This window comes from Leopardus geoffroyi, chromosome X (assembly GCF_018350155.1).
Source record: "Leopardus geoffroyi isolate Oge1 chromosome X, O.geoffroyi_Oge1_pat1.0, whole genome shotgun sequence".
Taxonomy (NCBI): Eukaryota; Metazoa; Chordata; class Mammalia; order Carnivora; family Felidae; genus Leopardus; species Leopardus geoffroyi.
In genome coordinates, this window is record NC_059343.1 from 59191348 (window position 1) to 59212620 (window position 21273).

Here is a 21273-nt window from a genome sequence, read left to right on the forward strand (position 1 = left end):
GCTTGAACTCACAGACTGTGATATCATGACCTGAGGTGAAGTTGGACACTCAACTGACTGAGCCACCCAGGTGCCCCAATTTATGGGCAATTTCTTTACAACACCTAGTCCATGTCCAAATTTCTCCTATTGCCTTAAAGATACCTTTTTATGGTTGGTTTTCTTGAATACTGTCTAATATTCTGTGTTCTGACAACACTCAAGTGCTTGTGGCCTCCCTAAATTTTATGTGTCTTTGCCTGGAATGCTTGTCCCTCCCCTTCCCCCCACCCTGCCCCTACGCCTGGCCGTAGATCCGCTTGAGTGTCATCCCCTGTTTGTGGCCTTCATGATTGTCACAGTGTAGATTGCTTTTCTCTCCTCTGTCCCATAATACTGAGGATATGACACTGCTTTATTTTAGTACATTGTTCCACCATTCCATAGGTATATATTGGGAATTACCATGGTACCATGCCAGGCACTGGGGATACAGCAGTGAAACTGTCAAAGTTCCCACCCTCTTAGTGCATGTGAGTAGGAATAAATAAAAAACGAATTAAGATAATGCTAAATGGTATAAAAGTAGCGTGTTTTTTTTGGCTTTTTTTTTTTTTTTGTTTGGAATAGAGAGGGCGGCGAGGCCACAATAGATGAGGTGGCCGGTGTATTTTACTGAGGCAGTGATATGTGGATAAGAACTGAATGAGAGGGAACCAATCTGAGGAAGATCTGGGCATTCCAGGCAGAAGGACCAGCATTTGCAGAGACCCTGAGGGAGGTGGCCCTGTCTTGAAAGGCTCTATTTACATCCATCTTTACCTCTGCATCTGTAGATTTCATCCTTTTGGGGAATCATAGAACGCCGTCCCCCACCCAGTGTTGAGAATCTGAAAATTAGCTATGGATCCTTGCCCCAGAAGAATGTGCAAATGCGCAGCCACACAAATTTGCATCCTATTTCTCTAATTCTTGAAGCCAGGGAACTTCAGAAAGATTTCCTGCCCTGACTGGGTTGACATTAAGGACAGAAACAGTGTCTACTACTGATATCTAAAACGCTCTGTACAATGTTCATTATCTCTTTGATCCTTGGGAACCTCCCCTTGAGGTAGGTAACAGGTATGATCCCTTTTTGATAGGTGAGGAGAGAAGGCTCAGGGACAGTGAGTTACTTGGCCAATGTCACAAAGCTAATGAGTGACAGGAGGGGATTTAAATCCAAGTACTGTGCGCATAATTGCATGCATACTAAGGCACTGCTGATCATCTTGGGGCCCAGCTCTGAGCAGGAGGTTTGGAGACTTGTCCCAAGAGCAAAGACTGGGGGAGGAGAAGCTGCTGGAGCTTTCTGTGTAGGGGCTTAGAGATGTCAAAACCCACTCTGTCTAATGGCTGTTTGCTTTCCTTCTTTCCCTTCCTTCTCCTTGTCCTCTTCTTCTTCCTCCTTCTTCCATTTTTGTTGAATGACAATATTTGATTTTCTTATAAAGAAGCCTTTCTGCCTTAGAAAGAGTCTTTTAAATATAGAATTGGAAATATACTGCTCTCTCTGTGACAGCTCACAATGAATACAGCAGAGGCAGATCCACCTCCCCCCGATCCCAAAGGGAAACTGGCTTGGGATTTTTCCGTTGGCTTTTGAAAAAAATTATTTATTTACTTTTTTTGGACCAGGTAATGCATTCACAGGGTTCAGAAATCAAAAGTTACAAAAAGGAACACAGTACAAGTCTCTCTCATTCCCCTGCCACCTGCCACCTGGTTTCCCTGCCTAGAGGCAACTGAGGCGCCCCAGTTTCTTGTGTATCTTTCCAAAGATGTTTTATGCAAATATAAGCATACCCATTATATATACCTATCTTTTTTATGGTTATTTTCTTAACCCTTGAGTTGCAGACAGACAATAGTCTTCCGTCTCTGGCTCTCTCGCCCCTGAGTGCCTCAGGAATAGTGGAGGCCTGCTAAGATCCTGGTAGCACCGGGTTTTCCTCAGTTTCCAGGCCCATTTTCATGGCAGCCCTCCCCCTCCCCCGTCCCAGCTGCACACAACTCTTTAGGCTCTTTTCAAAGTCGTATTTGTGATAATTCATCAAGCACTCACAATAGTCTATGAAGTGTAAGAATCATTTGTCCCACTTTATGGGTAGGGAAACAGACCCAGAAGGGTAGAGTAACTTGCTGAAAAGCACACAACTAATGTCCTTATGTGCTGAGGGCCTGGGAGCAGTGTGGCTTGGTCCAGCTTGGACTTTGGAAGCAATAAGAAAGTTGTTTACTCCGAAGTCACAGTTTAAAAATATTTCAGTGGCACTAGGTGCGGAGCAGTGGAAAAAGTAAGGAAAGTTGCAGTTTCAGCTGGGTTTGCTTCCTGCCTCTGCCCCTTGCAACTGGGCAAGTTCTTCACAGTTTGTAGCCTCAGTTTGCTAATCTATAAAGTGGGGATTATAATACCCACCCAGCAGGGTGGAGAGTGACATATTATAAAAGAAAGTGATTTGTAAAGTGGGGCATATTCCAATGCTTGCTTTGCATTATTATTATGGTTATTATGGCTGGTCCTTGCAAGCACAAAGGTAGCTGTTTCCTGAAGCCGGGGCAGGCTCACACTGGGTATGAAGTTGCCCCGCCCTCAAGCCAACAAATCTAAAAAAGACCCGCTCTGGCCTAGTGATTTGTAAATCAGGAGCCCTCTACCTGGACCAATCTTTCTTTCTAGCTCAGAACCTCCTGGGTGGTTAGAACTGCCCCAGGGTCTGAGCACAAACTATTCCTCAGTGGGTGTCTTGAATTTACTTTGATCTGGAACTTCCCCTACAGATCGGTTCTTTTTTTTTTTTTTTTTTTTTTTTTAAGTTGATTTTCCCAATTACAAAACTAGAATGTGCTTACTGGAGAAAATCTGGAAAATATTGAAAAGTAGAAGGAACAAAAATTAAACCATTCCTACACATTCCTCCTTCAAAGAAGCCTACTTCGGTTGATATTTTGGTGTATTTCCTTTCAGTCTTTTTTACCCGCAGGCACTTATGATAATTCTTAGCAAAACAAATTTTTTTTACAGATTTATTGAGGTATAACTGTTATACCAAAAGCTGCACATATTTAATGTGTACAATTTGATGACTTTAGACTGTGTGGAGCAACTCTTAATCTGTCTTGCTGATTTTGTGAATGCTGTGTCCACCTTTGGGTATTTCAATTTTAATTTTTAAAAACTTGAAATTATTCCGGGGTGCCTGGGTGGCTCAGTCGCTTAAGCGTCTGACTTTGGCTCAGGTCATGATCTTGTGGTTCAAGAGTTTGAGCCATGCATCCGGCTCTGCGCTGACAGTGCAGAGCCTGCTTGGGATCGTCTCTTTCCCACTCTGTCTCTGCTCTTCCCCCCACCCCCGCCTTTCTCTCAAAATAAATAATAAACTTAAAAAAAAGAGTCAACTTATTTTTAAAAAGTTAAAATTATTCCTAGTTTTATCTATGGGATTATTTTTAGCCTAGTTTTAAAAAAGATTTTTTAAATGTTTATTTTTGAGAGAGAGAGAGAGAGAAGCGCGTACACGCAAGTGGGGGAGGGGCAGAGAGAGAGAGGGAGACACAGAATCCGAAGTGGACTCCAGGCTCCGAGCTGTCAGCACAGTTCCCATGGGGCTCGAACTCATGAACCATGAGTTCATGACCTGAGCCCAAGTCGGATGCTTAACCTACTGAGCCACCCAGATGCCCTTAGTTTAATTTTTTTTATTTAAAAAAATTTTTAATGTTTATTTATTCTTGAGAGAGACAGAGACAGAGTGTGAGCAGGGGTGGGGCAAAGAGAGAGGGAGACATAGAATCCAAAGCAGGCTTCAGGCTCTGAGCTGCCAGCACAGAGCTAGACATGGGGCTTGAACCCGTGAACAGCGAGATCATGACCTGAGCCAAAGTCAGACACTTAACTGAGCCACCCAGGTGCCCCTTTAGCTTAATTTTTTAAATAGATTTTATTTTTAAGTAATCTCTACACCCAACATGGGGCTGGAACTCACAACCTTGAGATCAAGAGTTGCATGCTCCACCGACTGAGCCAGCCAGGCACTCTAGCCTAACATTTTCAACAAGAACCAAATAAAAAGGAATCCTGAAGGCCATTGAGGTGGTGCACTGTCAGGAACAAGCCTGGCCTCTGGGATGTCCAGCAGCGGGTCAGTGCTACAGCTTGCTTTGGTGCTGTTGGTCAGAGGTCGGGCTAAGACAGCAGTAGTTAGTTAAGGTGAAAAGAAGGTGGCATTGGCTGTCCAGTGGAAAAAAGTTCCTTTTCATTCAGGTCTGTTCTCCTTGAAAGGAAAATGGATCACTAGCATTTACCACTTTACCAGGTGGTTACCTCTTAGGGATGAGGACTTCACAGGAATTTGGGTGATGGCTTTGGACGTGGATCGCTGGTATAGAGGACCCCCCCACACCCCCACACCCCGCAACCGGATTAAGCAAGCCTTTGAGACAACAAACCTTGCTGGGTGGTCTCTTGTAGGCTTGGAATTCAGACTTCCCATTTTACCTTCCTTGGCCTCCCCCACCCCCAACTGCCTCATTCAGTGCCTCCACCCTCTTATTTTTTTTTTAATCCCCCTTCTTTTGGGTATAAGTAAAAGTGCCCTTAAGCTGAGCATGTATAATTAGAATAGTGGGCATTTGGAGTGACTGGTATTCCTAGCCAACCAGGCGCCCCAATGTTGTTTAATGAAAGCTTGGCTATTCCCATCCTGGATACGGTCAAGGCTTTTTCCACTCCCTTCTGCGGAATGCCCATCCCCCTCTCTGAGGCCTGGAGAAATACAACTCACCCTAAGAGGCCTGGCTCAAATATCACCCCCTTTAAAATGCTCCGTGATGCTGTCCTGGCTGGGCGAGTGGCTCTTTCCTCAACACTCCTACACCTCTGGATTCATGCTGGTAGCAGAGTGGAAATATGTTGGGATCTGGTTCTTTCCCTCCTCCTTTGCCCTGTCTGGGAGTTCCTAGATGGCCAGGATGGGGCTGCATTCTTGTCTCCTATCCTAATCCCAGGAGTGGAAAGAGCTTCATAAATACTTGGTGAATCAAATCATGAAATCATGATATTTTGCTGTCCCTTCTGCTTTAGCACTCTCTCTCTCTGTTATTCCCCATCCACATTTTGCCACCTTCACTCCCTCCCACCCCCAGATTACAGTAAAAATTGTATCCCATTGCAATCAAGTGTACTGATTATCTACATTTGACAGGCAAGTATCCTCACTATCCATCAAAATGCGCCTCCTTAGATCTGTGAGCCTCCTACCCTTCCCATCCCTAAAGGGCTCCCAGGGAGGGGAATAGCTTCTCCCCATAGGGCCAGCAGCGGGACCTCTCCCTGGTTGCTGTGCCCGTCTTCTCTGGAGTCCTGGATGAGCCCCTGGCACAGGACAGCTTGGACCTTCTGTCCCCAGGACTTAGAGAGGACACACCAGTTCCTCAGGGAGGGGTCGGGGATCCCGCACTCAGAGTCAGCTTCCCAGACTGGGCCAGAACAAAACCTGGAAGCATCAGGGTTAGTCTTGATACTTCGGTGAGAGGAAATGTCCAGAACTGTGTGCACTGTCAGGAGCACTTTACAAGAGGATGATGGGACAAAGAGGTAGGTTTTCAAAGATTTTATTAAAAAACAAAATAGATCCATAATCCTAAAAACAACACAGGTAGATTTCTCCCCACCTCCCATTCTGCCAACCCGTCCCCCTCCCCTAAAGACTCCATCTGGAAGGTACTGAAGCCCAAACCCTGCCTCTTGGTTCTCCCCACCCCGCAAACCTGTGACCCAAGCTTCACACTTTCCTCCAGCCTCTGATGTCTCCTTTAAGAAAATAAAAATACTCCCTCCCCACTCGCTTAAAAATAATTTTCAAAGATTAAAAATGGCATTTGTGTGTTTTTAAAAAATAAACACTTTAAATGCTGGAAATCTCTCTCTTCCCCTAGGCCTAGTTGAGGCCTCTGGGGTGCTTGCCTGCCTCACCCCAGGAGGCCAGCTGCCACATGGTGCCCCTTGGAAATTTTCAGGAAGTAATTTCTTCCAAATTTCCCCTGCAGTCACAAATTCCACACACTGCTCGCATAAACACGCTGTCTTCATTACAGGCACTGTTCCTCAGCTCTGGAAACCTGATCTCTTTTTGTCAACTAGACCACATGCTTCAGATTCCCTGCAAACAGGAGAGAAAACAAAATTCAGGTAACATACATGAATTATACCTCGATAAAGCTTTTTTTTTTTTTTTTTTAAAGCATTTGCACTGGGGACTTGTTCTCTTGCTGCTGTTGGGAACACAGGGACCCTGACATATGAACAAGCCCAGGCTAGCCTCCTGGATGGTGAGAGACACATGGTTCAGTTACCCTCACAACCACCAGTTACCCACCAGACAAGTGAGTGAGGCCTTTGGCAGCCAGCTGACTGCAGTGTTGGGTGAACCCCGCCAAAACCAGCAGAAGAACCGCCCAGCTGAGCCCAGCCCAATTGCCAATCCACAGAGTCATGGGCTAAACAGATGATTATTTAAGACACACACACACACACACACACACAAATCCAGGCAACTTTTCAGAATTCACTCTTCACTAACTGCATCAAATCTTCCCCCACTCTCAACATTTCTTCCTGACTTAGCAGGCCACAACACTTCTAGCAGTTTCTCTTGTGATGACCCATGAAATATGAATTGGGAGCTTCCCCCTCCCCCGCACTCAGGCCTAAGGGTCTTTTAGGGATAAGTGAGCACTTGAAATCCTATAGGACTGAGCTCCAGGAATGAAAAATTTGCTCACTTGGTCTCTCCACAGCTTTCTTCTTGCCCCACTTCCCCAAACACTGGGCTCCAGACACTACTGACAGCTTCTCCTCTGAAACAGGAAGAATGCCCCATGAAGGCAGGTACCTGGGCTGTCTTACATTAAAAAAATTTTTTTAAATGTTTATTTATTTTTGAGAGAGAGAGACAGAGTCAGAGTGTGAGCAGGGGAGGGGCAGAGAGGGAGAGGGAGACACAGAATCCAAAGCAGGTTCCAGGCTCCAAGCTGTCAGCTGGGGCTCGAACTCATGAGCTGTGAGATCATGACATGAGCTGAAGTCAACACTTAACTGACCAAGCCATCCAGGCACCCCTGTCTTACTGTCTTTTTAAGTTTATTTATTCATTTTGAGAGAGAGGGAGGGAGACAGAGAGATAGGGAGAGAGAGAGCTCTCATGTTGTCAGCACAGAGCCCAACACAGAGCTTTATACCATGAACCATGAGATCACGACCTGAGCTGCAATCAAGACTCAGAAGCTTAACCAACTGAGCCACCCAGGCACCCTTGGGCTGTCTTACTTTTGATTGATCTCTAAAGTCTAGCACAGTGCCCACACACAGCAGGTGCTCAACAAATGGCTGAGTGAATTGAGGTAGGAATGAAAGAAAAAACAAATCAGCACCCACTTGCCTATCTAGATTAATGTATGTATGTATGTATGTATGTATGTATGTATGTATTTTGAAATCTCTACATCCAACGCAGGGCTCAAACTCACAACCCTGAGATCAAGAGTTGCATGCTCTTCTGGCTGAGCTAGCCAGGCACCCTCTAGTTTTATTTTTAACTTAACATACAAGAAAATTGATTTGTATGGATAGTTCTATGATTTTTAACACATGTATAGATTTATGACACAGAATAGTCCCATTACCCTCTAAAATTCCCTAAGCTATCCCTTGGCAGTCACATCCTCTCCTTCCTCTCTTACCACCTGGCAATCACTGATCTATTCTCCATCACTATGTGTTGTCTTTTTCAGAATGTCATTTAAATGGAATAAAAACACAGTGTAGGCTGGGGCGCCTGGGTGGCACAGTCGGTTAAGCGTCCGACTTCAGCCAGGTCACGATCTCGCGGTCCGTGAGTTCGAGCCCCGCGTCGGGCTCTGGGCTGATGGCTCAGAGCCTGGAGCCTGTTTCCGATTCTGTGTCTCCCTCTCTCTCTGCCCCTCCCCCGTTCATGCTCTGTCTCTCTCTGTCTCAAAAATGAATAAAACATTAAAAAAAAAATAAATAAACATTAAAAAAAAAAAAAAAAAAAAAACACAGTGTAGGGACACCTGGGTGGCTCAGGCAGTTAAACGTCCAACACAGGTCTGGTCATAATCTCGTGGTTCTTGAGTTTGAGCCCCGCATTGGGTTCTCCACTGACAGCTCAGAGCCTGGAGCCTGCTTCGGATTCTGTGTCTCTCTCTCTCTCTGCCCACCCCCCCCACTTGTGCTCTCTCTCTCTCTCTCTGAAAAATAAACATTAAAAAATTAAAAAAACCACAGTGTATAACCTTTTACGATTGGCTTCTTTCATGCAGCACACTTCCTTTGTGTGTCATGCAAACTTTTAGGTGTATCAACAACTTATTCCTTTTTGGGGGAGTACTTAACTTTTTAATTTTTCAATTATTATAGATTTATAGGAAGTTGAAAAAAAATACCAAGAGGTACCCTTCAATAAGTTTCTTCAAGTGGCAACATCTTTCTTAATGATTATTTAAATATCAAACCCAGGAAATTGGTATTGGTACAATTCACAGACCACATTCAGATTTTACCAGTTTTACATGCACACATTTGTGTGTGTGTGTGTGTGTGTGTGTGTGTGTGTGTTTCTGTGTTTGTAAATGTACAGTTCTCTGCAGTTTTATCACATGTAGATTTGTGTAATCCCCACCACAAGAAGATACAGAATGTTATCCCATCACCACAAGGATTCCCCTCATGGTACCTTGTTACAGTAACTCCCCCTAATCTCTAACCTCTAACAATCAATCTGGTCTCCAGTTCTATAATTTTGTATATGACCTTTTGAGACTGGCTTTCTTTCATAAATTTTTTTAAAAATATGTATTCATTTTTGAGAGAGAGAGAGACAGAGCATGAGCGGTAGAGGGGCAGACAGAGAGGGAAACACAGATCCAAAGCAGACTCCAGGCTCCGAGCTGTCAGCACAGAGCCCGATGTGGGGCTCAAACTCATGAACCGTGAGATCATGACCTGAGCCAAAGTTGGACGTTTAACTGAGCCACCCAGGCGCCCCTGAGATTAGCTTTCTTTGCTCAGCATATGGCCCTTATAATCCATTCAAGTTGTATGTTAAGTTTGTTCCTTTTTACCGCAGAGTAGGATTCCATGGTCTGGATGCACCAGAGTGTGCATCAGCCATTGAAGGGCATCTGCATTGTTTCCAATGTGGGGCTATTACACATAAAGCTGCTATGGACATTCATGTAGAAATTTTTGTGACCATAGTTTTCATTTCTCTGGGATAAATGCCCAAGAGAGCAATTGCTTAGTTTGATAAGAAACTGTCAAACTGTTTTCTAGAGTGGTCATACCATTGTGCATTTCCACCAGCAATGTATAAGGGATCTAGTTTCTCAGCATTTTTGTCAGCATTTGGTGGTTTCACCAGTTTTTATTTTGGCCATTCCTATATGTGTGTAGAGATCTTTTACTGTGGTCTCAATTTGCATTTTCCTAATGGTGAATGATGTTGAACATCTTTTCATGTGCTTATTTGTCGTCTGTATATCCCCTTCATGTCTTTTGCTGATTGGATTTTTTTTTTACTGTTGAGTTTGGAGAGTTCTTTATATATTCTAGATACACATCTGTTGTTAGGTGCACGATTTGAAAATATTTTATCTCAATATGTAACTTGTCTTTTTGTTCTCTTAACTGTTGCAAAACAAAATTTAATTTTTTGGATCACGGTTTTGGTGTTTTAAACCCTTAGGGCTCATCATCTCTGGATAATCTTTGATTCTTCATCTCTTGGTTCAAGCCTCCTCCACATCTAATGATTTGCCAAGCCTAATCTCAAGATGCCTCTCAACTTTGTCCTCCCCTTCCTTTTTTAAATGTTTATTTATTTATTTTGATCCAGAGAGAACTAGAGGGAGCAAGTGGGGGAGGGGCAGAGAGAGGGAGAGAGAGGGAATCCCAACCAGGTTCTGTGCTGTCAGCCCAGAGTCCGACACTGGGCTCAAACTCATGGACCGCTTGATCATGTCCTGAGCCCAAGTCGGATGCTTAACCAACTGAACCACCCAGGCGCTCCTCCCCATCTCCGTCTTCTCCTTTCTATTCCACCCTCCCCAACTTAGTCACATATCTCATCACTCAGGTCACCGCAATAGTCTCTTAACTGCTGCTCCTGCCTCTGGAGCTGTCCCGCACACCATTGGTAGCTGTGTTCACATGCCTTCTCTGCTCCAAAAATCCTTCAACAGCTCCTCACTACTTATAAATGAAGTCCAACCCCTTAGCTTAAATTTGCCCCATCCATACTTTCCCATCTCCATGTGGGCCTTTGCTTGTATTGTTGCTTCTTCTGAGGAAAACCTATAGGGGATCCTGATGCTGAAGCTAGGGGTCCTTGCATCTGTAAGTGTAGCCAGAGCTTGATGACTGAGTGAATGCACAGATAAACAAAATTTCATGTCTGAGTACTCCAACAACACATGTTCACAGAAAGGAAAGGTGGGTGCTGTATTCTCTGCTGTTCTGTCTCACTCTCCAGTTACATTTGGAGGCAATTAAGAAAAACAACAGAAATAATTTCCACCAAAAGTTGATGATGAGCAATATTGAGTTTGGGTAACAATAAAAATGTAAGCTTAAATAATGCCCATTGTTTCCCCCCTACATCTAGCTTTTCCAGCAGTGGGTGGCAGCCTGAGAAAATTCTAAAGGCCAGCATGGTCTAGGGCCTGGGAAGACAGAGTACAGACCAGAGGAGGCAAATGTAAATGCTTATAGAGGTCAAGGATGTACTGTATGTGAGTAAAGCATATTTAGGGCAAGACATATGGAGCCTTCTTGATCCTTTGTTCTTTTTCTTACTTACAATCATGACCTGAATAGAAGCAATAGTTCCCTCTTTTCTTACTTCTATTACAAAAGAAAACAAAAGCAAAACAGCATATGTGAGATGATAAATGGAAATTCACACTTGGCATATGGTAGGAGATGCAACAGGGAATGGTGGGGTTTGTGGCAAAGAGGAAGGTACATTTTCACAAAAGAGGCAGCTGCTATCCAGTCTCACATTTACTACTGAGCAGGAAGTTGGTCCTAGTGTGACCAGATCTATTTTCCAAGAGAGATTAAAACTTCACACTTTTAAAAAGTATATTTATTTTGAGAGAGAAAGAGAAGGAGAGGGACAGAGACAGAGAGGGAGAGAGAATCCCAAGCAGGCTTCATGCAGTCAGCACAGAGCCCGATGTGGGGCTCAAATTCATGAACTGCGAGATCATAACCTGAGCTGAAATCAAGAGTTGGATGATAAAAAAAAAAAAAAAAAAAAAAAAAAAAAAAACGATGCCTGGGTGGCTCAGTCAGTTAAGCCTCCAACCTTGGCTCAGGTCATAATCTCACGGTTTGCGGGTTCAAACCCTGCATCGGGCTCTGTGTTGACAGTTGAAGCCTGGAGCTTGCTTTGGATTCTGTGTCTCCCTCTCTCCCTGCCTCTCCCTTGCTCATGCTCTGTCTCTCTCTCCTTCTCAAAAATAAAATAAAAACATTGAAAAAGAAGAATTGGATGCTTAACTGACTGAGCCAACTAGGTGCTCCAGAAATTCACATTTTTATGTAAAGTTTCTGCAGTGTTAAATATGGAAAATTGATTTACACTTAAAAAATTTTTTTTAAATGTTTATTTATTATGGAGAGACAGAGAGAGACAGAGCATGAGCATGGGAGGGGCAGAGAGAGGGGGAGACACAGAATCTGAAGCAGGCTCCAGATTCTGAGCTGTCAGCATAGAGCCCAACGTGGGGCTGGAACTCATAAACCACCAGATCATGACCTGAACCAAAGTCAGAGGCTTAACCAAGTGAGCCACCCAGGTGCCCCAATTTTCATTTTTTAAGATATCAATATGTGAGGCCAAATAAAACAACTTTGGAGGCAAGATGTGGCTCATAGGCTCCCAGTTTGTGATATTTGGATTATCTCTGTGACAATTCTGGACTCCAACTACAACACCCCATTTTACCCTCAAATATCTCGGTTTGGACAACAAAGTATATGATCATTCCACCTCTGATGTAGAAGAAGGAGGACTGAAGCAGGACTCAGGAGGCCTGGGTTCTATCAATTCATTGATCAACTGACTCATTTGTTCATGCATTTATTCAATAAACATTTATGGAGTATGTATTCTTTGCCAGGCACTAGGTGCTAGTGAGCACTTTCTTTAGTCTTTTTTTTTTAATTAGTAGACTTTATTTTTAGGGCAGTTTTAGGTTTACAGAAAAACTGAGCAAGTACCAAGAATACTCATATCCTCCTGTCTCTTGCCTCCCCTAGCAGTTTCCCCTATTATCAACATTTTGCATTAGCGTGGTACATTTGTTATAATTGAGGAATGAATATTAACACATTATTATCAAGTAAAATCCATACTTTACATTAAGGTTCACTCTCGTATAATTCTATGAGTTTTGACAAGTGCATAATGTTATTTATTTATTTGAGAGAGAGACAGAGAATGCAAGTGGAGGAGGGACAGAGAGAGAGAGACACACAGAATCTGAAGCAGGCTCCAGGCTCTGAGCTGTCAGCACAGAGCCTGACACGGGGCTTAAACCCATGAACCACAAGATCATGACCTGAGCCAAAGTCAGACACTTAACTCAAGTGTATAACTTTATGTATCCACCATTACAGTATCACACAGAATAACTTCACTGCCCTGAAAATCCTGTGCTGCATCTATTCATCTGTCCCTTCCTTTCCCCAAAGCCCTGGCACCCACTGACCTTTCTACTGTCTGTAGTTTTGCCTGTTTGAGAATGTCATATGGTTGAAATCATACAGTGTGTAACCTTTACAGACTGTCTTCCTTCACTCAGCAATTGCATTTAAGTTTCCTTCACATCTTTTTAGTAGCTTGAGAGTTCATTTGTTTTTAACACTGGCAAACATTCCATTGTCTGGCTATACCATAATTGTTTATCCATTTATCTACAGAGGGACATCTTCGTTGCTCCCAAGTTTTGGCAATTATGGATAAAGCAATTATAAATATTTATATGCAGGTTTTTGGTTGGACATGAGTTTCCAACTTATTTGAGTAACTAGCAAGGAGTGTGACTGCTAGATCGCATGTTAGAACTTTGGGAGAGGGGCGCCTGGGTGGCTTAGTCGGTGAAGCATCTGATTCTTGGGTTCAGCTCAGATCATGATCTCACAGTTTGTGGGTTCGAGCTTCGTGTTGGGCTCTGTGCTGACAGTGCAGAGCCTGCTTGGGACTCTCTCCCTCTCTCTCTGCCCCTCCCCCCTCAAAATAAGTAAATAACTTAAAAAAACCTTTGGAAGAAACTGCCAGTTGTCTTCCAAAGTGGCTGTACCATTTTGCATTCCCACCAGCAATGAATGAGAGTTGCTGTTTTTCCACATCCTTATCAGTGTTTGGTGCTGTCAGTGTTTTGGGTTTTAGGTCTTCTAATAGGCATGTAGTGGTATCTCATTGTTTTAATTTGCAATTCCTTAGTGACATGATACTGAGCATATTTTCATACTCTTACTTGCCATTTGTCTATTTTCTTTGGTGAGGTGTCTGTTAAAGTCTTTGGCCCATTTCTTAATTGAGTTATTGTTTTCTTTTTTAAACAAATGTTTATTTATTTTGAGAGAGAGAGAGAGAGAGAGAGACAGAGAGAGAGAGGGAGGGGCAGAGAGAGAGAGAGAGAGAAGGAGAGAGAGAATCTCAAGCAGGCTCTGTGCCCTCAGTGCAGAGCCCGATGTTGGGCTTGAACTCATGAACTGTGAGATCATGACCTGAGCCAGAACCAAGAGAGTTGGATGCTTAAATGACTGAGTCACCTAGGCACCCTGGGTTATTGTTTTCTTATTGTTGAGTTTTAAGAGTTCTTTGTATATTTTGTATACCCATCCTTTATTAGATATGCATTTTGCAAATTTTTCTCCCAGTCTGTGGCTTGTTTTTTTATTCTTGTATTCTTTACTTTTTAAAATATAGAGTAGCATGGTCCAATAGAACTTCCTGTTATGATTAAACCGTTCTATAGCTATGCCGCCCAAGATGGTAGCACTAGTTACATGCGGCTATTGAGAGGTTGGAATATGGCTAATGCAAGTGAGGAGGTGAATTTTAAATTTTATTTAATTTTAATTAACTTCAATTTAAATGGCCGTGTGTGGCAAATGGTGACTATATTGGACAGTGCAGACATGGAACAGTTCCTTGGGCTTTTTTTTTTCTCTGTGACATTGACTAGGGGTCATCTGTATTTCCTCCTTCATTTACAACCTCCCTTTCAATCCATTAGTGAGTCCTGTCAATTCTACCTCCACAATAGGTTCCAAATTCACCCACTTCTGTCCATCCTTCACTGCTCTAACTTTACTCCAAACCACTATCACCTCTTGCATGGACAACCCTAATAGTCCCAAAATTGGTCTCTCTGCTTCCATCTTTGTTCCCTACAGCCTATTTTCTATATAGCAGCTAGAATGTTTTGTTAAAACTTAGGTCAGACCATATCACTTCTATGTTCAAAATCTTCTATGGCTTCTAATCACACTTGGAAGAAAATCCAAACTACTTAGCTGCCAAGCCCTGAAGGTTCTGGTGGCTATCTCCTGTCTCCTACCACCACCCTCTTACTTACTCTGTTCTAGCCACATAGGGCTTCTTTGTGTTGCTAGAACACACGAGTCATTTTTCTCTCTTAGGGTTTTCCCCTTCTTTGCATTTGCTGTTCCTTCTGCCTGGAATGTTCTGTCCCTGGATAGTCCCATTTCTGACTCTTCTCATGATTTAGGTCTCAATTCAAAAGTTATCTCTGGAGTGCCTGAGTGGTTCAGTTGGTTGAGTGGGTGACTCTTGATCTCACGGTTCATGAGTTCAAGCCCCACATCAGGCTCTGCACTGACAGTGTGGAGCCTGCTTGGAATTCTCTGTCTCCCTCTCTCTCAGTCCCTCCACCACTTGTGCACTCTTTCTCTCTCTCTCTTGAAATAAAAGTTATCTCTGAGAGGCCTTGTGAATGCCAATCTATGTGGCCACCCCCACCCTGTCACTATTTTCTGTCACATTATTGTGTTTAGTTTTCTTCAATCCACTTAGCACACTGAAAACATCTTGTGTGTTTATTTGACTATGTCTGTATCCACTCACAAGCTCTATGAGGGCAGAACCCTTGTCTGTCTTGTTCATCACTCTACTTTTAGCACCCTCAACACTTCCTGGCACATAATAGGTGCCCAAAAATATTCATTGAAGAAATGGACATCTGTAGATCTATAGGGCAGCTAATAAAGCACTTTCCTATTCAGCTCACAGAGGCTTAAAGTTTGGTCATTGCTCTTACCTCTTATAAATGTGGTTGGGGAGAGCCAACATATGCTTACAAAAGGAGCATCCATGCCACCAGGCCAAGTGGCAAATGATTTCTGAAGAAAATCAGTGTCATAGCAGTTTGGAGGAACGCTGGGGTGATCCCAGAGTACTTGGAGGCTGAGTGGCACCTCAGAGGAACACAGAAGTAAATTTAGGACTGTTGAAAAGTGTTTCCCAAACTTCCATGATATGGGTACCTCTTTCAGGTATGTTGTCATATCACTACCTGTATTGATAGTGACAATATTTTTCTTTATATCAGCTCACTTTAGAATTTTTAATACCTATTTGGGCCTCATCTATACTAAGTAGTAGTAGTAATCATCATCATCATCAACGGACTTGATGTGTTTAGTACATTTTAAAACATACATTAGGGGCACCTGGCTGGTTCAGTTGGTTAAGTGTCTGACTTCGGCTCAGGTCATGATCTCTTGGTTGACCAGTTTGAGCCCCGCGTTGGGCTCTGTGCTGACAGCTCAGAGCCTGGAGCCTGTTTTGGATTCTATGTCTCCCTCTCTCTGCCCCTCCCCTGATCATGCTCTGTCTCTTTCTCTCTCAAAAATAAACATTAAAAATACATTAAAATTAATATAGTTATTAAAATGGAAAATATCTTTGTGTCACCTCAAATTTTCTCTCATACAGAGGTACGTGAGGCACATTTTGGGAAAAGTGACTGTAGGGATTGCTCTTGGACAGCTGGTGCCCAGGCTGTTCTGCCTCTAGTATCTGAGAATAGTGGATAGTACCCCACCCACCCCCTGCCATCCAGCTCCCTCAACCCAATTTGGTCCCCGTCTCTGTCCATTCATTTCACAAATCTTTACTGTTGTCTACAATGGGCTAGACCCTGTGCTGGGTGCTGAGGTCACAGAGGAGAACGAAAAATAGTTCTTGCCCTCAAGAAGTTCTCTGTCCAGTGAGGAAGGCACTTTTGGAGGCAAACACATCCTAGTCCATAACAAGGCAATAAAATACCAGTCTGTACAGAGTGCTTAGGGCATATAAAGAAAGGGTGTGGAAGGCTTCACAGAGGAGGCAGCACCTTTAAGGGCAAGGAGGAGAGAATGTTCCAGACATACATAAAGGCAACTTCAAAGTTTTTGTGGCCAGAACACAGGATGAGGGTCAGGGAAGGCGGGCAATGAGGTTGAAGGGATGGTCTGAGGCCAGATCACCAAGGACCTAGAAGGCTTTGGCCCTACCCTAGAAGCTATGGGGAGCCTCTGAATGATTTTAAGATGGGGAGGAGGCCCATCTAGCATGGTCTAGGGCTAGAGGAAGTTTTCCAGCTGCTACCCTCCTAATCATGCTTGAGGGTCTCACACTCTACCTAGGAACAATGGCAGAACAGGAGACTTCTACGAAGCCTTGGGCATGTGCTGATATGGATGGCTGATTTAATTTAAGCTCTTAATTATCAACTGTATTGCTTGCCTTGGAATGTAGATCCCTCCTGTCATCAGGAAGCCTTTCAATGACAATTAAGTATAACCACCAATTACCACTTGTCAGCCTCTGACCTGAATTAGAACCTGAGGCTGTGGATTAATCCCACCAAGCTTCTGGTCTTAGCTTGCAAGGGACTACTGCAGTCTCAAACAGAATTGAAGTAATTTCTAAAATAGCTTATGATTCATTTTTTCTCCCCTCCTGTGCCTAAATCTGCTGGCTCCATGTGGAGGGATAGGCACAAGTAACTGTAGAGGTGACATCACAGGAGTGGGCTGCTTGTCTGCTAGCCAGCCTGTGGAGCTTGGCCTGGAGTGCTTTATCTGCTGGGCTGGGCAATGCCTTCCAGCTGTTTTGGAGTTGCAGCTCCAGGTTCCTTGGTCCATGTGCTTTCTCCATATTTCTTTTTCAGACAAAAATTCTGGGCTGGGAAATCCAGGATAATGGGAATAGCAGTGGCAGGAAGAATAACACAGCCTTACATCTGTATAATGCTTTAGAGTTGTGAAATTCATTTGCTCCGTTTTGCTCCACCCAAACACCAGTGGGAAATGGAAGCTGGGGTTTTAGGCCTGAACTGGGGATAAACTTTTCTCTTGCACAAAGGAGCTAAATGCTAACATTCCCTGTTCACCTCAATGCACATCATGATTAGGCTCAGATGCCACCAGAAGGTCAGAGAGACTCCTTTCAGCATCTAGGTGCTTCCTGTAAGATAAATTTTCCAGCACAAATTGCCTGGCAGGCACAATGTATTAACTATGCCATCCTGATTGAGCCAGCAAGTAGTGCCAGTCTCTGCACTGCCAACTCCTCCTGTAGACCACGGTTTACAGTCCCAATGGTCCCAAAGACCTTTACTGGAGCCAAAGGCATGGCTGCTAACTGTGGAGCCCTGAAGGTAGGGTGTGTCATGAACATCTGGAAGTGCCAACAGCTGCCAGAGCAGCTCAAGGGTCTGTGAAAGGAAAAACTGCAATCTGAGTCACATTAGCCACCACTGTGGATCCTGAGGTGAAGGGCCACCGAGCCCAGCCATGAACAGCTGAAGAGTAGGGTGGATGGATTCTTTCCTTGGAGGAGCCATAAAAATAGTTCTGCATTGATCTCATGCTTGCTGTGTGACGTTCCAAAACCCGGTCCCAGCATAGCTTGCTGTCCCCAGTGCTCTGTTGCTACAGTCAGCATGAGAAGTCTCCCAGCCCAGCTTCCCTCCTCTGATTTCCCCAGCATCATGGTTCCCAGGCTGGAAACCAAAGGGGTGTCATACTCTTGCTGGCCTTTATGTGTTTTAGAATAGATCTTCATGTACTGCACATGAGCACGTGTGTGTGGAGGGGAGGGCGTAAGGGGGTGGGGGGATGACCATGGTAGCAGTGAGCCACAGATGCTCATCAGTATTGAAGAGTGGCAGGTAATCCTGCTGTTGTTGCTGGACCTGCCGCTGCCTCCACTGCGGAAATTCAGAAAGACCCAGTGCAAGACCATAGGAGCTGGTCAGTGCCATGAAAACGTCATCTTTGTAAACCAAGATGCCGTACTCAGGCAATTCTGTTGGAAATATTGGCAGGGTATAAAAGTCACCCTTTTGAAAGTTGAATCTGTAAACTTATAATGTGGAAAGCGACTGCCAGAACAGAACATCATCACCTCCAAAGCAGAGAGGCCTCCCAGAACTTGTTTTCCAGCTCACGGGGGATATGTGTGCCTATGAAAATAGACTAAGGATCACTGCCTCAGCCTGTTTTAGAGATGTGAATAAAAATCTTGGCTTGGGACTGCCTTCTTTCTGGTTGACTGATTTTTCAATTGATTTGTATTTATTAGCTAATGAAATTAAAGTTGTAAAAATGATAACAGAAACACAATAAATCTCCCCCACAACTGGCTCTTTCTATGTCACTATGGTACATTCCTCATTTTGATTACTTCAAAGTCTATTATTTTGTTCTCAATTATTCTGTTTTTCTGGCACTGGAGAAAATCAATTTGTTTTATTTTCTCTTATTCATGCACTCAATTATGCTCTTCGGGCACATTTAATCACTTTGATGTTTTCATTTTATGGCCCGTCTCTAGGCACTTCAGCTGCATTGCTGCCAACGGGCAAGCAGGACTAATTTGCATGTCACAATAGACTTGAAATTTTAACTCAATTTCGAAATCTTTATGAAATCTCCCTCCAAAATATGCTTGGAGCTGCATAGAGGCAGAAGGATGTGGGTAAACCAGAAGCCTATAAAGATGCTTCTCTTTCTTAAAACACTGAGAGCTCCTTTGGTGGCCTGACTGTAGCTTGCAGATGTCCCTGTCCAGGTATAGCAGAGGAGTCCAGAGGATGGGATGTCTGTAGAGCTTGCCCTGGAACTTTGTGGTGAGAGTCCTGCAAAGACTGTCCCTCAGCATCAAGGCCATGGAGGCTGGGCCTGTTTACTCTGGCATAAAATGCCTATTGGCACTGCTGGATTTGGCAGCTATGCTAAAGACAGTACCTGAATCTCAGTTGGTTAAAGGGCCTCCAGGTAGATTGAGGGAATTGTCAACAGTAAAGCATTCTAGAACTCTGAGTGTTTTACCTTATTTTCTCTAATAAGTTCTTTTTTTTTTAAATAGAAAAATGCAGTTTACTTTATTCTTTTACTGTTTCAAGTTTTTATTTAAATTTTAGTTAGTTAACATATAGTGTAATATTAGTTTCATGAGTAAAACTTAGTGGTTCATCACTTACATACAATACCCAGTGCTCATCACAAGTGCCCTCCTCAATCCCTATCACCGGTTTAACCCATCCCCCTTCCTCCCCTTCAGCAACCCTCAGCTAGTTCTTAATAGTTAAGAGCCTCCTCTCTAATAAGTTCTGACCTCTCTTTTGTCCCCTGATTATTTTATTTCTTAAAAATTTATTTTAGAGAGGGGTGCCTGGGTGGCTCAGTTCATTGAGCCTCTGACTTTGGCACAGGTCATGATCCCACAGCTCATGAGTTCAAGCCCTGCATTTGGCTCTGTGCTGACAGCTCAGAGCCTGGAGCCTGCTTCAGATTCTGTGTCTCCCCCTTTCTCTCAGCCCCTCCCCTCCTGGTGCTCTGTCTCTCTCTCTCTCAAAATAAATAAACATTAAAAAAAAAAATTTTAGTAGACAGCATGAGTGGGGGAGAGGGGACAGAGGGAAAGAGAGAATCTCAAGCAGGCTACACCTCAGCATGAAGCCCAATGTGGGGCTCGATCCCATGACCTTGGGATCATGACCTGAGCCTAAATCAAGATTTGGATGCTCATCTGACTGAGCCACCCAGGCGTCCTGTCTCTTGATTATTTTAGAGCTAAAAGCTGGAGGGGAATAAGTGATATAATTGCTTTAGGCATGTACTTTGGGAAAACAGAAAAAAAATTAAACACATTAAAGGCCTCCACTTATTCTTCAAAATTCCTTGGTTTGTTATATATAACAACAGCAATTCCCACCAGGAAGAAGGAAAATTCCATATTTTCTCTTTTAAAAGTTGGGCATGACCTTCAGTTTCTTAAGTGGAATTCCAGCTCCCTCACTTGCTCTAAACTTGCATAAACTAATCAATCTTCCTAAGCCTTGGTTCTCTCATCTGTTAAATGGAGCTAATAACATTATCTACCTCAGAGACAGATTTGTTTCCCAAACTTCAATACTGTCAAGAAATTTGTCATATTTACATACCACTTATGTGGAAACCTATTTTATACCAACTTTTTTAAAAAACTTAACTTTATCCTAAGTGATATCTGTGAAATCACCAGAGTTTAATGTGATAGTTATATTTCTTTCCAATACACATTAAAACATATACAATTGACCCTTGAATAACATTGGTTTGAACAGCTTTGGTCCAATTATACATGGATTTTTTACAGTACAATACTGTAAATGTATTTCCTCTTTCTTTTTTTAAATGTTTATTTTTGAGGGGGGGAGGGGCAGAGAGACCAAGGGAGACAGAGACTCCCAAGCAGGCTCTGTGCTGTCAGTGCAGAGTCCAATGTAGGGCTCGATCTCATGAACCTTGAGACCATGACCTGAGCCAAAGTTGGATGCTTAACTGACTGAGCCACCTAGGCACTCCTGTATTTATTCTTTCTCATGAATTTTGTAATAACATTTTCTCTTCTCTACCTTACTTTATTGTAAGAATATAAAAACACTAATTCAAAGGGATAAATGCACCTCTATGTTTATAGCAGCATTATTTACAATAGCCAAGATATGGAAGAAGCCCAAGCGTCCAACAATTGATGAATGGATAAAAATGATGTGGTATACACACACACACACACACACACACACACACACACACACTGGAATACTATTCAGCCAAAAAAAGAATGAAATCTTGCCATTTGCAATAACATGGATAAATCTGGAGAGTAT

At 43.3% G+C, this 21273-nt stretch overlaps 1 protein-coding gene across 8 annotated transcripts in view; it reads right to left on the reverse strand.

Annotated features, from left to right (window-relative positions):
* Window positions 1-5615: 5615 nt before the first annotated feature.
* HDAC8 (histone deacetylase 8) overlaps window positions 5616-21273 on the reverse strand; it is a 243617-nt gene continuing 227959 nt past the window's right edge. For 5 of the 8 annotated variants that reach the window (XM_045472535.1, XM_045472534.1, XM_045472538.1 and 2 more), the window contains 2 exons: window positions 6802-6876; window positions 5616-6179 (listed from right to left, as the gene is read on the reverse strand). In XM_045472535.1, coding sequence (XP_045328491.1) covers window positions 6157-6179; window positions 6802-6876 — 98 coding nt within the window. In that variant the 3' untranslated portion in view covers window positions 5616-6156. The remainder of the gene's footprint in view (window positions 6180-6801; window positions 6877-21273) is intronic. The other 3 variants (XM_045472536.1, XM_045472539.1, XM_045472544.1) reach the window with 1 other exon arrangement.